The sequence below is a fragment of the Eurosta solidaginis genome, chromosome 1, assembly GCF_040869045.1.
Source record: "Eurosta solidaginis isolate ZX-2024a chromosome 1, ASM4086904v1, whole genome shotgun sequence".
In the NCBI taxonomy this organism is placed as follows: Eukaryota; Metazoa; Arthropoda; class Insecta; order Diptera; family Tephritidae; genus Eurosta; species Eurosta solidaginis.
The window spans coordinates 38,412,936-38,429,088 of NC_090319.1; the positions used below are offsets into that span (position 1 = coordinate 38,412,936).

General features: G+C 37.5%; 3 protein-coding genes across 6 annotated transcripts in view; 1 reads left to right on the forward strand and 2 right to left on the reverse strand.

Annotated features, from left to right (window-relative positions):
* The window catches only part of pug (pug C-1-tetrahydrofolate synthase, cytoplasmic), a 52,232-nt gene extending 45,488 nt beyond the window's left edge, over positions 1 to 6,744 (reverse strand). The window contains exons 1-2 of one of the 3 annotated variants that reach the window (XM_067787327.1): positions 6,539 to 6,744; positions 2,483 to 2,766 (exon numbers count right to left, since the gene is read on the reverse strand). In XM_067787327.1, coding sequence (XP_067643428.1) covers positions 2,505 to 2,766; positions 6,539 to 6,609 — 333 coding nt within the window. In that variant the 5' untranslated portion in view covers positions 6,610 to 6,744 and the 3' untranslated portion in view covers positions 2,483 to 2,504. Of the gene's footprint in view, positions 1 to 2,482; positions 2,767 to 6,028; positions 6,265 to 6,538 lie in introns of those variants that run through there. The other 2 variants (XM_067787309.1, XM_067787317.1) reach the window with 2 other exon arrangements.
* The window catches only part of LOC137252102 (dihydrolipoyllysine-residue succinyltransferase component of 2-oxoglutarate dehydrogenase complex, mitochondrial), a 29,857-nt gene extending 14,330 nt beyond the window's left edge, over positions 1 to 15,527 (forward strand). Inside the window, exons 1-7 of one of the 2 annotated variants that reach the window (XM_067787337.1) lie at positions 11,950 to 12,136; positions 12,402 to 12,514; positions 12,577 to 12,687; positions 13,336 to 13,902; positions 13,979 to 14,123; positions 14,491 to 14,796; positions 14,863 to 15,527. In XM_067787337.1, the coding sequence (XP_067643438.1) occupies positions 12,053 to 12,136; positions 12,402 to 12,514; positions 12,577 to 12,687; positions 13,336 to 13,902; positions 13,979 to 14,123; positions 14,491 to 14,796; positions 14,863 to 14,997 (1,461 nt within the window). In that variant the 5' untranslated portion in view covers positions 11,950 to 12,052 and the 3' untranslated portion in view covers positions 14,998 to 15,527. Of the gene's footprint in view, positions 1 to 11,949; positions 12,137 to 12,401; positions 12,515 to 12,576; positions 12,688 to 13,335; positions 13,903 to 13,978; positions 14,124 to 14,490; positions 14,797 to 14,862 lie in introns of those variants that run through there. The other variant, XM_067787348.1, reaches the window with a different exon arrangement.
* On the reverse strand, positions 1,255 to 2,417 carry LOC137252108 (probable methyltransferase-like protein 15 homolog). The gene has a single exon (XM_067787361.1). It carries the CDS (start codon positions 2,415 to 2,417, stop codon positions 1,347 to 1,349), a length of 1,071 nt encoding a protein of 356 aa, XP_067643462.1. The 3' UTR covers positions 1,255 to 1,346.
* Positions 15,528 to 16,153: the final 626 nt, after the last annotated feature.

The following is a 16,153-nucleotide window of genomic DNA, read 5'->3' on the forward strand; positions in this document are numbered from 1 at the left end:
TGCGGATCTTACCTCGCTGAAGGTTACGCTCTCCATCATCATGAAATGTAAATTATTTGTACTAAGTAGATATGAAGAAGTTGAGAATTAAACGCAGTCTTAGCTATACGATCGGTGCGCGAGTAATATGCTTGCCCATTATTTCTTGCGTTTGTCAGTGCCAGTCATGTGCTTTCAGCCAATGAACTGCAAAAATCGAACACAACAACGTTCGATTACATTCGGCAACATGATCGTATTCAATGATCAAACTTGATTATACGAACATAATCGACATTGATTTAAAATCAACCAACTTTTTGCATGCGTGAATATAATCAATTCAGGCGTTTGCTCGTTTGCCTCAACGGCGATTACATTCATCGGAATGAAAAGGCAAATATGAAAACTCCATTGGCGGCCACCGTGGTGTGATGGTAGCGTGCTCCGCCTATCGCACCGTATGCCCTGGGTTCAACTCCCGGGCAAAGCAACATCAAAATTTTAGAAATAAGATTTTTCAATTAGAAGAAAATTTTTCTAAGCGGGGTCGCCCCTCGGCAGTGTCTGGCAAGCGCTCCGATTGTATTTCTGCCATGAAAAGCTCTCAGTGAAAACTCATCTGCCTTGCAGATGCCGTTCGGAGTCGGCATAAAACATGTAGGTCCCGTCCGGCCAATTTGTAGGGAAAAATCAAGAGGAGCACGACGCAAATTGGAAGAGAAGCTCGGCCTTAGATCTCTTCGGAGGTTATCGCGCCTTACATTTTTTTTTTTATGAAAACTCCATACGTCTGAATATTGGCATGATTCTTCTGCCCTTACGTCACGGCGACAAGCTTCATATAAATATACATATAAACACTGCTTGCGATTCTGTTTGTTTGCCGAACTAAACGATAATAATTCTCGTGCTTTGATTTTATTCTCCGCTTGCCTTCGTTCGATCAATACAATCGTACGCAAAACCTGTTCGGTCATTCGATCGCAATCATGCTAACAGAGTCTTGTAAAGACAGATGCTGAGTTTATTCAATTACGAGTTTATTCAAATATGAGTTAATTCAATATGAGTTTATTCGCATGAGTGAATGTCAATGCAAGTTTTAGTGTTTGATTAAATCAAGAAAATTGTGATTTTTGCAGTTCTCTGCTTGCAGCCAGCTGTTTCAGTGGTGGCGTATGTAATGGGGACAGTGCATTGGTTACAGTGGGGTGCATATAATAAATACTTGTAATGCAGGTAAAACAGCATTACAAATTATTTGACGTTGAGTTTTAGCTAGTAGGCATTTATTCCTTTGTATTTAGAAGAAAAAAAACTTATAACATAACCATCTAATTATATAAAAAGAATTTTAACGAATTTCATTTGACCTTAATCGCCGCACGAAGTTTAGCCGAACGGCTGCGACTGTTTCGCGCAACCTCTGCTTCATCGGGAACTATTACATGTTTGTGCAGTTGTTGCCAACTTGATGTTACAAATGTATCAATAAACTCTCTATCATGTATCACATCATGCCCGCAATATTTCAATGGCACAGGATTGGCAAGCCCTTCAATTACGTTACCATTTATATGCCTTTTAACTATGGTGTCCTCCAAAGAATGAAATGTGATAGCAACTAATCTACCGTGATGGCGTAAGTACTCATTTGCCAAAATCATGCCATAATTAATCTCATTCAATTCATTATTAACAAATATACGCAATGCCTGGAAAGTTTTTGTAGCTATGTGTGTTGGTCTTTGAAGTTTGTCCAGTCGAAATGTATTCTGCAAACAAGAAGCGACCAAATCCGCTAATTGCTTAGTACTTTCAATCTTATGAAATGCTGAACGTGCTTCTACTATAGCGCGTGCAATTTTTTTTGCTCCTTTCTCTTCACCATAGATGCGTAAAATTTTCACTAAGTCAGCCTCTTCTGCGCGTGCAAGCACATCTGCAGCTGTAATTTGTTCGCTCTTACCATCCATGCGCATGTCTAAGGGACCATTTTTTGAAATGGAAAAACCACGTTCAGCTTCATCGAATTGCATCGATGAGCAACCAAAATCGAATAGTATGCCATCAATTGAGCGCTTTTTTACATTATGTTCTTTTAAAAGTTTCGGTAAATCAGAAAATTTGCCTAGCAAAGGTATTAATTTATTCGGATATTCTACACTTATTGTACGTGCTTTTTCAAAGGCTATGGGGTCACGATCAAGTGCGAATACCTTAATCTCGTTGTGCTGTTCCAACAATTTGCGTACATGGCCACCATCACCGAATGTCATGTCAATAAAAACCTTATTAGGTGCTGGATCAAGATAACAAATTGCTTGTTCGCATAATACAGGTACGTGTCTCGCTATTTGTTCGTTAGAACTATTAGCAGACGTGCTGTAGTTTGAATGCAGACCAATTGCGGTACGATAAATCCGGCGATACATATTTAGTAAATGTGTTGGGGGTAAGTTTTTTATTTGATTTATATATTAACTAGTTCCACTAAATGTTTTGTTTTTTTTTACTATTTCTCAACCACTGTCGTCCTTTTTAGTTGATTTCTCATTATTCAAATATTGTAAAAATTCAGATGAAAGCACTTGGCTGCACTGTTCTGCTGTCAAACCTGTTGCAGTAGAAGTAAAAGCTCGTTGATACTTTTTACCGTAAATGTTATTCGCTAATCTTTCCAGCGAGTCTATTTGTACGCTTAATTTATCGCTGGCTTCAGTGTTGAGACTAGCCGGATTTGTTAGCTCTTTGATTTGTTTTCTTATCTGCTCCCCCAAGTCCCTATTGGAATTTGGTAAATTCAATTTAAAAATGGCGCAATGACAATATAGAAATGGATGTGTCAATGAAATTTATTGAATCAATCCTCCTTTTGTAGCAACGCGATCTTTAATGTTATACTAATGAGATTAATGTGCATGTTCTATGTACATATATAAAGAGAAAATGGAATACAATACAATATACTATGGGGTGGGGAGCGGGATGACCTATAAGGCTCAACGTAGTCAAATTAAATTGTTTCCGAGATGGTCGGGTTAGTACCTTTATGGTGCTTGTTACCGAAACGTACCGGATCCAGCAAAGGACCATCAATATTGACAACACTCACCAAAAACTTCGGGGCGTCTTTATTGCTCCAACAGGAATAACAACAAGAACAACGCCCACTTGTAAAGCTTCCAAAAACTTTTGAAAATTATCTTCGTGGCTACTACAACAACAGTATTGTCAGACCTCAGATGGCACCCAGCGGGTTAGGGGGTCAGAATATACCCGCGGTAGGTATGCCTGTCGTAAGAGGCGACTAAAATGCCAGATTGAAGGGGCTGTGTAGCGTAACCCTTCAGGTTGCCAGCGGAATATGTAGCTTCTCCGAACCCAATTGTCAACCTTACCTATCCGCGGCGAATCCTGATTTACTAACAGACGAGGCTCTGGCGCCTCCAAGCTCCTCATGGAACTTGGGGGTGGGGAGGGAGGGATGGCCTGAAGGTTTAATGTGGCCATATAAATCGTTCCCGAGATGGTGGGAATAGTACGAATTTTTCGCAGTTTAAAAAAAAATTAACTGCAAAGTTTTCATATCGACGCTTTAGTAGAATGTCTCCCTATTTGAACTGCGAGATCGAAATTAGCGATCTGAGAAGTTGATTCCGAAAGTTTCTATCTCAGAGTATGTTTGAAGAGCGCTTAGTTAAGTTTTTTTATACATACATGCACTGTCTCAGCTCAAAATGTTTCTATTTAAGCTGAAGTTGGGAGTTTTTAAAATCAGTTTTGAAATAGGACGTTCTTCAGCCGAATCTAAAATAATGCGCTATACAAGAAATACCAGAGATAGACCGTTTTTGAAAAAGAAACTGATGCAGGAAATATTTTCAGCGTTTTCGCAACCCCAGCTGATATCATAGTTGTTGTTGTTGTAGAGATAAGGTTACTCCCCGAAGGCTTTGGGGAGCGTTATCGATGTGATGCTTCTTTGCCGGATACAGATCCGGCACGCTCCGCTAACACAGCACCTTCATGGTACTAGCTCGACCATCTCGGGAACGATTTATATGGCCACATTAAACCTTCAGGCCATCTCCCTCCCCACCCCTAAGTTCCATGAGGAGCTTGGGTCGCAAGAGCCTCGTCTTTTAGTGAAACGGGATTCGTCGCTCGAAGGTCAGGTTGACAATTGGGTTGGATAAGCTATATATTGAGCTACACAACCCCTTGAACCCCTGAGATAAAAGTAATTATCCTTTATATAAAACAACTCAAGATATCACATCCAAATCATTGCAAGGTCAGGAAATGCTTGTTAATATGAGATTTTTTTTAAATTGGTTGCTTTATGACCCTAAGTATTGTCTTCTTATCCAAATTTTGGTACCATTTGGTGAGTACGGAGATAATATATTTGTTGCGATAGCCAAAAGCCATCATAAGGGTGTGAAATAATGCACTAGAAAATACTTAATTAAAACTTATTCACAGCTATCTTTCGCATAGTAAGACTAAGGACGCGGATTCATAGGCTTCGATTTTCTTATATCTTATCGACTATTTTGTGTACATACATACGAAGAGAGATAAGTGGTTATGTGCGTATTGTGATAGGTCTTTGTACTCTTTGGTTAGATGAAGATTTCAGTTCGTAATTTTTTTTCTACTCTTACATATTTATAAAAAAATGAACTGATTTAAGAAATTTACTCGTAGTGTTTATATCACTTAAATTTTCAAAATTGATGAATTATCCCAAAACCACAACCTCTTTCAATACCCGCCGTTGGAATCACGACAAAGTCCATAAATCGTTCGGAGAACGTAGGCCTAAGAATTTCTATCTTTTAAGAATGAATTAGCTGTCAAGATGATAATGGGTATATTTTTTCTTAAAACACAACACTTTCCCTTTTAGTACAGAATTTTCATAATCGGAAGAAAACGTGTTCCTTTCAGCACCTCATAGAAGCATAGGAATCATCCATATCTTAATATTTCCGACTAAAAATTTGGTTCAAAAACGTGCTTGCTCTCGGGACGGAACAGCCATAAATTAAAGCAGAAAGTTTTTGTTTCATTTGGTATTTTGTGGCCCTCTTATGGCGACCAACATATCTTCTCTATTTTTTCTAGTTGTCCATACCCCTTTGAGATGAATTGTTTCCCCGGAAAGAGGGCAGCTCAAACCTCATAACTCAGCTAAAAATTATCTTAGATTTGTCATGATATCGAGCCCAGCAATTTTAGTGTAGCCAAGCAAAAAATTTCCAGGTGAAAGTGTTTTAAGTGCCAAGACATTGCTCCAAGAGCCATAACTCCAAGGAAAAAAGTGTTACTCAACATGGCATGAGAAAGTCCCAACTTATTTGGTTAGAGTTTTGTGTCTTAGAAACTTGGAAGGACACCTTGAAAACCTTCTCCTGTCGAATTATATTTCTGTTCGTTACATTAAAGTTGCACTTAGGGCGCAATATATCTTAAATCTTTAACATACTGGGAGATGACTCTGATGGACAGTATGAAAGCTTCAAATTGGTGATTATTATACTTCTGACAAGGCTTGTCAATGGCACTTTTTAGCAGCTGCATTTAACTAGCGTTTCATAATTTTATCTCTGTCCGGAGATATTTGCAGTTGAAGTTGGCGATTTCCATGTTGCTGTTGTTGTGTTCGTACCCACAAAAGAAATTGTGCATCACCGTGGCGGTAGCCACGGTTACACCACACACCCGGACTTGGCATGGCGTAGCCCAGGGTTATTTTTTATAAGCGCGGCCGAAGGCCGCCAACGCAGAAACGCGTTAAAATTTTTATTTTCCGCCTTCGGATTATTAATACTGATGTCAGGACGCGTCGTTTGACACCTCTGTCGATATTTTTGGTAGCGTATTAGCATTCGACCCCTCAACTAGACTATTACCCAATGTAATAAAGCAAATCCTTGTTTTAATGTCGACATCGTTATATTCAACATCAGTTGAATTATCAAATTCGTTCCCAACAGAACTTAGTGAAAATCAATTGAATTAATATAAATCAACTTACTCGGACAGACCTTCACCGAGAATATACTCCTCGGGAATCAATTGATATGCATATTTGGAAGTCATTTTTCTTTTTCTTTTTGAGGAATTTCAACACCTGAATACGCTGAATATTTAGTAAATGCACAACTTGTTTTGAACGCTAGAACTGTACTGACAAAATTTAGAACTTTAGTTTGAATATATTCCGTATGCAATCTATTCGTCTGGAAAACGGTCGCGTGCTAGATAAAATAAACGTGGTCGTCTATCGAAGTAACTCGGTTGAATAATACAATATTTGAATTGCTAGAAAAGTTACAGCTATTGCTGTTATACGGCTGAGTAATACACAATGCACTTTTAATATGTATTGAGCCGTATTTACTATTCATATTACAATTACTACAATCGAAATTTGATTAGCTTAACGATATATTGCTTACATACAAGGGTACATTAGATAACGTGTTGCTACAAATGCGAGAATGTTTTAGTGATATGAGCCGGTGGAACTTGATTTGGTACGTACCTGCCAACTTTTGATTTATCCGTGGGCCACTTTTCCAAAACTTTTAAGAATCTTTGATATTGAGCCGACATAACTTCAACAGGTAAGAAGAGGTTTGACTTTCTCAGAACGCCAATTCTAGTTATGAATTAAAAAGCATTTTTACTAAAAATAATTTGAATTCATTTCAATTTCATAACAACAGCTGATTAAAAGAATGCTGTTTAGCTTGAGAGGCACTGTTACAGTTTGGTTACAGTTTTTACTCTGTATATTTTCTCTAACTCAATATAAAAACATGTCCACACGGTTCTCAATTATTTATTTATTTATTTATTTAAAGTCGACGCAAACACAAAGCGGTCGACTAATTATTGTAATAGACAGATATATATGTACAATACAGAGCCATTCTTAAAATTAAAAAATTCAAAAAAGGTACATAGAAAATTTGTATGTTATAAACATTTGACATCGCATTGTATAAAAAAAAAATAAAATTAAAATATCAGGCTAAACACAAGAGTATAGCAGTATGTAAAGCAGCAAACGAACATTCAAAGCCAATGCAGTTATACAAATCATTGTACCGCGAGCACCAATGGCGCAGGGGACTGTTTCTAGCAAAATTTTGCCGGCATAGAGGTAAATGAAAAGGCACAAAATGTTTGGACGCCCTAGCAGGAACCGCAAAATTTAGTTGACTGATTAGGTCAGAGGAGTCAATCACACCAATGATGAGCTTTTGAATGAACATAACGCCAAGCAATACTCTACGATTCTCTAGAGATGGCAAATTAATTAGAAGAAGTCTATTCCTGTATGGTGGAAGATGAGTACTTGATTCCCAGTTGAGACCTCGTAATGCAAAAATTAAAAACCGTCTCTGGACCGACTCAATCCGATCAACATGGATTTGATAGATTGGAGACCAGACACATGAACAGTACTCGAGAATAGGACGTACCAGCGAGGTATAAAGGATCTTTGTGAAATAAGGGTTATCAAACTCTTTAGCCCAACGTTTGATAAAACCTAATACACCAGTTGCTTTGTTTATAGCGGTTGAAATATGTGTGGTAAAACTTAATTTCGGATCAAAAATAACTCCTAGATCAGTTACAATAGATATCCGCTCCAAGGGGTTGCCGTTAAGTGTATAAGATGATAGGACCGGCTTCACACGGTGAAAAGTCATTTGCTTACATTTAGAGTAATTCAAAAAAAGTAAATTTGCAGTACACCAGCTTTGAAATGAGTCAAGATCGGCCAAGATCTCACTCGATATAATTCCTTAGTATATTCGCGAAGGCCTTAATTAACACAAAATTTATAAATTCCTTTTTTTAATGCTTTTCCTCCATTTCATTCGCCTAACACAAATACTCAGATTTTGATAATTTAACCAGAAAAACTGGCATAAGTGGTTGTAAGCAATAGGGGTAATTCTATACGACATGACACTGCTAATACGCGTTCAAAAATTTCGAGAGAGGTTTCAAAAGACGCGTTTTGACCTCGACAACAGTAATCCGCAGGCGGAAAAAAAATTGTATCTCTGTCCGGAGATATTTGCAGTTGAATTTGGCGATTTTCATGTGGTTGTTGTAATGTTGGCGTACCCACAAGAAAATTGTGAACATAAGAGTTTCTTGCGTAGATATAGTTTTGATCTCCAAACCGGTGTTGGACCAACACAGGGTAATTTTTTATAAGCGCGGCCAAAAGCCGCCAATGCAGAAAGGTGTACTGCGTAAAAATACTATGGATCCCACCCCCCGTTTCGAAGGGACCCGCGGGTCATTTTTCGGGTTTTCGTTAATATATTTTGAACGACTTAAAATTTTTCTTTGTCGGTTTCGGATTATTAATACTGATGTCAACACCCGTCGTTTGACACATTTCTCGATATATTTAGACGTGTATTAGCACTGTCATGCTGTCGTATAGAATTACCGCAATAAAGAATACTATTTCTAACAGACAAGCCTTAGAATAAAGTAAGGATAGTACATATATGCCTTTTAATAACGCCTTATTTTAAATTTATATATGCTACAGTAGTTTTAATTAGTTACTCTACTAGTTTCAATAGGCAAATCTACCCATTAGAAGATATAGATGATAAAATTCTCGCTGTCTGATATAGATACATATGTACATATGAAAAATGACATTCAGTAAATGAATTTTTGAAGAGAATGTTTTCATGGCTAATATACATTTTCTGGTCATACCGAGAAGTGACCACGTTTAGAAAAACTTCCAAAATGTATTTTTTATGTTATTTGTCCCATAACTTGAATATAAGAACTGCAAATGAGTTTTCGAAAATCGATTACAAATCTATACTCAAACAAGTAAAGGTGTCTAAGTTCGGGTGTTACGAACACTATATACACAGCGTGGGCTTCAATTGTACATTCATTTCAGATAAATAACTTTTCTACATAACACGTGGCACCACCCGTTTAAAAAAAATGTCTCCCCATTTCCTCTTACAATAGAACTTGATAAGTGAAATGTCATTGATTCAAGCCTATTTTTTTGCTAAGTTATAGCTTATTATTATTATGGTCTATGACCCTTTTAAACTTGTTTTATATCTAAGTTGCCGTAGTCTTTAGCTGATCTCCTCCATTTTTACTAGACATATTTTTTGCTATAAGGAAAATATGTATGTGTACACAATTTCATTACGATATGTTAATTTTTCTTCTAGGTATGGCTCCCGAAACATAGAAAACTGCTTAGTCATAAAAGGGGCGGTGCCACGCCCATTTTTTTAAATTTGAAGTTTTTCCTATTTATTGGTACAAATCCACTTGGGAAATGAAATGCCATTGATATAAAGATCTTATGCAAATATATAGCTTATTTTATTCGTCCACGACCCGATTAAAAATCTGTTATATAAAAGTGGGCGTGGTCCTTAACCGATTTCGTTAATTTTTCTCCAAAGCATTCCTTATAGTAAAGGCAACCTCTGCCGAATTTTGTTACGAGAGGTTTAACGATTTTTGATGTATGATTAACAATATTTGTAAAATTGATTTTATCACAAGTGGGCGGTGCCACGCCCATTTTAATTTTTATTTTTTTATTTTTATCAATAGTCTCAATATCGGCCCACACGTCAAATTTCAATATTCTAGGTGTATTATTTACTAAATCATCAGGTTTTTTGTGTTTTCCAAAATGTTATATATATAAAAAGATTTCGCTCATTTTCAATACCAATCTATTCTGGGTCCAGATAAGCTCGTGTACCAAATTTGGTTAAGATATCTCAATATTTACTCAAGTTATCGTGTTAACGGACAGACGGACGGACATGGCTCAATCAAATTTTTTTCGATACTGATGATTATGATATATGGAAGTCTATATCTATCTCGATTCCTTTATACCTGTACAGCCCACCGTTATCCAATCAAAGTTAATATACTCTGTGTGCAAAACACGCTGAGTATAAAAAAAATTTGAAATAGGTGAACTATAAAGTTGAATAAGAGGCGGTGTTTCATTAAAGGCCTAATCACGCTTGGTTTTATATTTGCAATAAAACTTATAATATGGCTAAAAATAACATATTATTCACTATTCTTCCTGGTTCATAAACCTTATAATGAAGCTATTTTATGTGGGCTAGAAGCCTTTTATATAACGGTATCATTCAGATAAACCTCATGCCTGATGGCATAAGTACAGAAGACTCAGTAGTATTGTAAAGAAATGCTTTTATATATGCAATATTAGTACTGATCATTCAAATCCTTCATAAATTTGCGAAAAAAACAAGATAATGGAATCACAAATTTCTAAACAACTCCCTTTCTTGATTCATTTATTTCATTTTATAATTACTAGATTTTTACAACACTGCAACTGTGTTTATTGGCTTGTGTGTTTGTAAAATTTTTATATGGAATTTGACCAAGTTCGGCCCGTGCTTGAAGGGCCCTGATTTTATATATGTTAAAAGAATTCTGAATTTTTCTTCAAAAAAACGAAAACAAAATCATGATAATCTTCGTGAATATAAAAAGATAACTGCTCACTAGGTGAATACTTTTTGAACGCACCTCTAAGTATTTTTGATTCACTCAACGGTTTGGATTTTACTTTAGTTTGTTGATCATACATTTTTAACGCTAAATTCACTTTACGGGGTTTGATCGGTACTGTGGTAGTTATTTGACAGTTGTAAGTGTTGTTTACGAACTATTTTCTCTTTTTAATATTATAATGAATGGTCCCTTTCTTTAAAGATTAAGACTAACAATTAATTCATTGGACAGTCGGCTCAACTCGCCGTTCACATAAAAGAAATTCTTCACTCAATCGACGTAAACATGTTCGAAATGTACCAATAAAAATTATGTTCGTGGAAAGAGAGGATAAGCGAGGATAAACGTTTTTTTACCCCCAAACGCGTGTAAAAAAAAATGTTAATAGCAGTTAAGCCGGAGTCATTGGTGCCGTATGTCGTATCGCGGTATCCGTATCCCTAACGTAATCAGCTGTTTATCGTTACGACGGTAAACCAAAACCCAATTGGTTGGCTACGATACGGTTACGACCTTAGCGGCACCAATAATCGATTGCATTGATTCTCATAAGATTGGTCGAATCAGCTGTTATAAGGTTACCGATACGGTTACCGATAAAGCACCAATGTCTCCAGCTTTAAGAAGCTAATTTGATAACATAGAGCGTGTAGCGTTCGTTTATAACTGTTAAGGGTAATTCTTAACTTCAGCTCACAATTGCTAAAACCCACCCATAAATACCGGGCGGGGGTAAAAACTCACGTATTAGACCCGGGGTCACGAATTTGAAATAAAAAATTTGTATTTCAGTCAAACGATATTTCCAAAAAACTGAAAAATTACCCCGTGCCGCTCCGGAGCGAGTGGTTGGTTTTCAAAGTTCTTTTGCGCAGAATACTCTTCTGCTGCAGAGGCCTTCCCACACTCTTATAAAACATCACCCTCCCCGGTCCCACAATGAATTGGGATCACAATCAAATCTGTGGAGAATCCCGCTGTATACAATATTTTTTTTGTGTACGACAAATTTGCAACAAAAATATTCCAAGATCTTATGCAAATATATATTCACAGTAGTAAAATTTTCAATTACCGCTTTTGTATTCTTGGTTCTGGGTCCAAAGTACCTGCCCCTATATTTTTGTAGTTTTAGCAGGTGTGAGCTAAAGTAAAGTATTATCTTTTTGAGCTTGTCTTTTCGCTGGCTTGTGTTCGTTGCAATCGCCCATTGTTTAGAGCGATAATAACAGTTATGCAGCCAGTGTGATAAAATAGAGCTGGCAGCTCTATATGTGTCTCGACTTTGCTATGACGTTCGCTGTCAAATGTTTTTTTTTTTTATTTATTGATATAACAGCTGAGCTAATTTGCTTTCGATTTCTACGTTCGTTGAGAAGTGTGTGGCGTGGAAAGTGGAAATTAACAAAATTTTTCGGCATTCCGAAATCGTGACGATTAATAACAAAATATTTTAAGATTTGTAATGTCGGGCTTGATTTCCTTGACGGTTCGGCGACTGCCTCGCAATGCTTTTAAACTGGGGATGCAAGAAGCATGTAGCGAAAAAGTGAGTAAATTTGTCAATTGCAAATCTTCAGAGGGGTTCGTCAAAAGAGACTAGGGACAACTTTTTGGAGGCCGTTGCGGAGTGAAAAAGTAATGGCTTTGCAAATAGAAGTTATGTAATGTACCAAGTAAAACTAAATGATTCTCTAGAGGAAGTTACATGTTTACGGAGATATTTGTTAGACTCACGTGACGCTTCAGTTGTGTTGTGCAATCCACTTTCATCCAATGTCTTCTGTAATAAAATTTTGTTTTTGCTATTTTAGGTTAAATCAGCATGTGTAATGCGTCAGTTTTCAAGACTGACGGAAGTGGCTCGAAATCAGCCACAGAAACGAAATGAAGCTTCGTCAATATCTGCATGCTCCTCATCGCAAAGGTACGCTTTAACGGCGCTAGCTTAATAAAGTAAATAATATTATCTCTTGAATTTCCTTGCAGAAATTTGATTTCAATCGATAGTCAAGGGTTCCACACCAGCAGTAATTTGTGGCAAACCGAAACAGTAAAAACGCCACCTTTTCCTGAATCCGTAGCGGAAGGTGATGTTAAGTGAGTACCTGTTCGTTATATAAATTTGCTTGCTCTTAAGCATAACAAATAAGCAGTAATAAATCTAATAAGAATATCTGAGTTCCAATAGCTTTGGTTGCAATATTGCTTTCTTATTACAAGTGGGTGGAATTTAGCATTTATTTGAATGAAAATTCTTATCTAAAAAACAATGCTTCACATAAGATGTGTGTTAATCAACTAAGTATTCGAAAAGTTCTTGTTACACAATGTTGTTGTTGTTGTTGTAGCGATAAGGTTGCTCCCCGAACGCTTTGGGGAGTGTTATCGATATGATGGTCCTTTGTCGGATACAGATCCGGTAACACAGCACCATTAAGGCGCTCGTCCGCCATCCCTCTCTCCCCACCCCAAATTGCAGGATGAGCTTGGGGTCGCCAGAGCCTCGGCTGTTAGTGAAACAGGATTTGCCGCGGATAGGTGAGGTTGACAATTGGATTTGGAGAAGCCATATATTGCGCTGGCAACCTGAGGGGTTGCGCTACACAGCCCCTTGAATGTGGTATTTTAGTCGCCTCTTACGACAGGCATACCTACCGCGGGTATATTCTGACCCCCTTACCCGCTGGGTGTCTTGTTCATAAATGTTATTAGCTAACGTTAATTAAAATCTTATCTCTACTTTAGGTTCACTGTAAAAGTTGGTGATTATGTCGCCCAAGATCAAGTTGTTATGGAAGTAGAGACCGATAAAACGGCTATGCCTGTTCCTGCACCTTTTGCTGGAGTAATACGTGAGATTTTAGTAGAGGATGGATCTACGGTAAAAGCCGGACAGTCTTTATTCAAAATAGAGAAAGCGGAAGGTACGCCATCGGCTGCTGCACCAGCAGCTGCAGCTGCACCACCATCACCACCAAAACCCGCTGCTCCAGCAGCAGCAGCTCCACCATCAAAAGCAGCTGCTGCACCCCCACCACCACCCCCACCACCAGCGCCAAGAGCAGCTCCTCCACCGCCACCACCTAAGTCAGAAGCACCCACTGCACAAATTCCCATTGCGAAAGGTGTACCACCTCAACAAGCTGTTCCACAAATTAAGGTGCCACCAGGCGATTATTCACGTCAAATAACTGGAACACGTACCGAACAACGCGTTAAAATGAATCGTATGCGTTTAAAAATTGCTGCGCGCTTGAAAGATGCCCAAAATACAAACGCTATGTTGACTACATTCAACGAAATCGATATGAGGTGAGTGGTAGTTAGTAGGTAAATAGTAGTTGATATTTTATTTTGTATGTTTCTTAATTGCATAAATTTCAATTAGCGCTGCCATGGAATTCCGTAAAGCAAATTTGGAGGCATTCCAAAAGAAGTATGGCATTAAGATCGGCTTTATGTCAATATTTTCTAAAGCTTCTGCCTATGCCCTGCAAGATCAACCTGTAGTTAATGCTGTTATTGATGGACAGGTATGTTTAATACCTTTCCGTGATTCTTACAGATTTAAATGTTAATATATGGGTCATATGCATAAAATTAGTGAACTCCATTGTGATAGTGATCACGTGAAAATTATATTGAAATTTCATGTGAATGCTTCGAAAAAGGCGTTCACTGGTTTTATGCACCGCTAATGCTCTTTATATTCTTATTTAATACCGTAATACGCCTTCCTCCAATAATTCAGAAAGTTTTTTTCATCGGGAATTTTTTTGCCTTAGCTAATGTCGCTCGGAAAAGGCATACAACTCTCAACGTTTTATTTTCTTGATTATAGATAATAAGTTATACAATATAATCTATATAACATAATAGATAATCTTTGCTTATTTTTAGGAAATCGTTTATCGCGACTACGTCGACATTTCAGTGGCAGTTGCTACACCCAAAGGTCTAGTCGTTCCCGTGATAAGAAATGTGGAAGACAAGAATTATGCTGATATTGAAATCGCATTGGCTGCGCTTGGGGAGAAGGCAAGAAAGAATGCAATCTCAATTGAAGATATGGACGGTGGCACCTTTACCATTAGTAATGGTGGAGTGTTTGGTTCATTAATGGGTACGCCAATCATCAATCCGCCACAAAGTGCTATACTCGGCATGCATGGCATATTTGAACGGCCAGTTGCTATAAAAGGACAAGTAAGTATAGAAATACAATTAATAATTTTCTTATATAAAAATGTTTCTTTTACTGTATATTATCAGGTTGTTGTACGCCCAATGATGTATGTCGCTCTTACTTACGATCATCGACTTATTGATGGACGTGAAGCTGTAGTATTCTTACGTAAAATCAAGGCTGCAGTAGAAGATCCTAGAATAATGTTAGCTGGTTTATAAATAAATAGAATGCTCTAATATATTGTTTGGCAGATTGCATCTTAGACGTTAACAAAAAAAGTAACAGCCAAATGATTAAACAAGCTTAACTCATAAACAACTAACGAATTGCAAAAAAAAAAAAATATCAACTTCGATTTTTATTTATTCCCAATCTTAGCACAAACGTTCCCACTCATTTTGTTGGTTTGCAAACATTTTTTTTTTGTAGTATATCCTCACATCACACATCTATTATTGTATTATTTTGTAAAAATTTTTACTTATTTACTTTAATCTTTGTGTTCACGTAAATTGAAATTAAGTTCTTAAATTGGTGTTTGTGGCCTAATATTTATATACACAAATTTAGTCATTGACATAATGAAATAAACGTGGCATTAGCATATGCTAAACATACTCAATATAAGCAAATATCTGCAAAAATTTACTTTAAAAAGTAGTATGTCTAAAATCAATGATATCACTGAATCCACAAGTAAACAGAAAATGAATAAAATGAAAATTCTTTCACTATGTCTAATTAATAAGTAGTTAACAAATCAATTTAGAAGGCAAGTTTTTTGGAACGCATATAGAAATCTCAAGTTTTTGCTGTATTAATCTCTTGGAGAAACGTCGCAATTTAACAACTTTACCGTGGTCTTATTATAAGGCCTATGAGGTGGGTTTTGTTGTTGTTGTTGTAGCGATAAGGTTGCTCCCCGAAGGCTTTGGGGAGTGTTATCGATATGATGGTCCTTTGCCGGATAAAGATCCGGTACGCTCCGGTACCACAGCACCATTAAGGTGCTAGCCCGACCATCTCGGGAACGATTTATGTGGCCACATTAAACCTTCAGGCCATTCCCCCCTCCCCACCCCCAAGTTCCATGAGGAGCTTGTGGTCGCCAGAGCCTCGTCTGTTAGTGAAACAGGATTCGCCGCGGATAGGTGAGGTTGACAATTGGGTTCGGAGAAGCTATATATTGCGCTGGCAACCTGAAGGGTTGCGTTACACAACCCCTTGAATCTGGTATTTTAGTCGCCTCTTACGACAGGCATATCAACCGCGGGTATATTCTGATCCCCTAACCCGCTGGGGTGGGTTTTGTCTAAGGCTGGGGTAACGCTCAGTCAATCCAGAGTCGAGTAAAGGTCCCACAAACCCCTACTG

Bases quoted from the DNA above. Each gene is read 5' to 3' on its own strand.
- LOC137252108 (XM_067787361.1), bottom strand. From the start codon at position 2,417: ATGTATCGCCGGATTTATCGTACCGCAATTGGTCTGCATTCAAACTAC.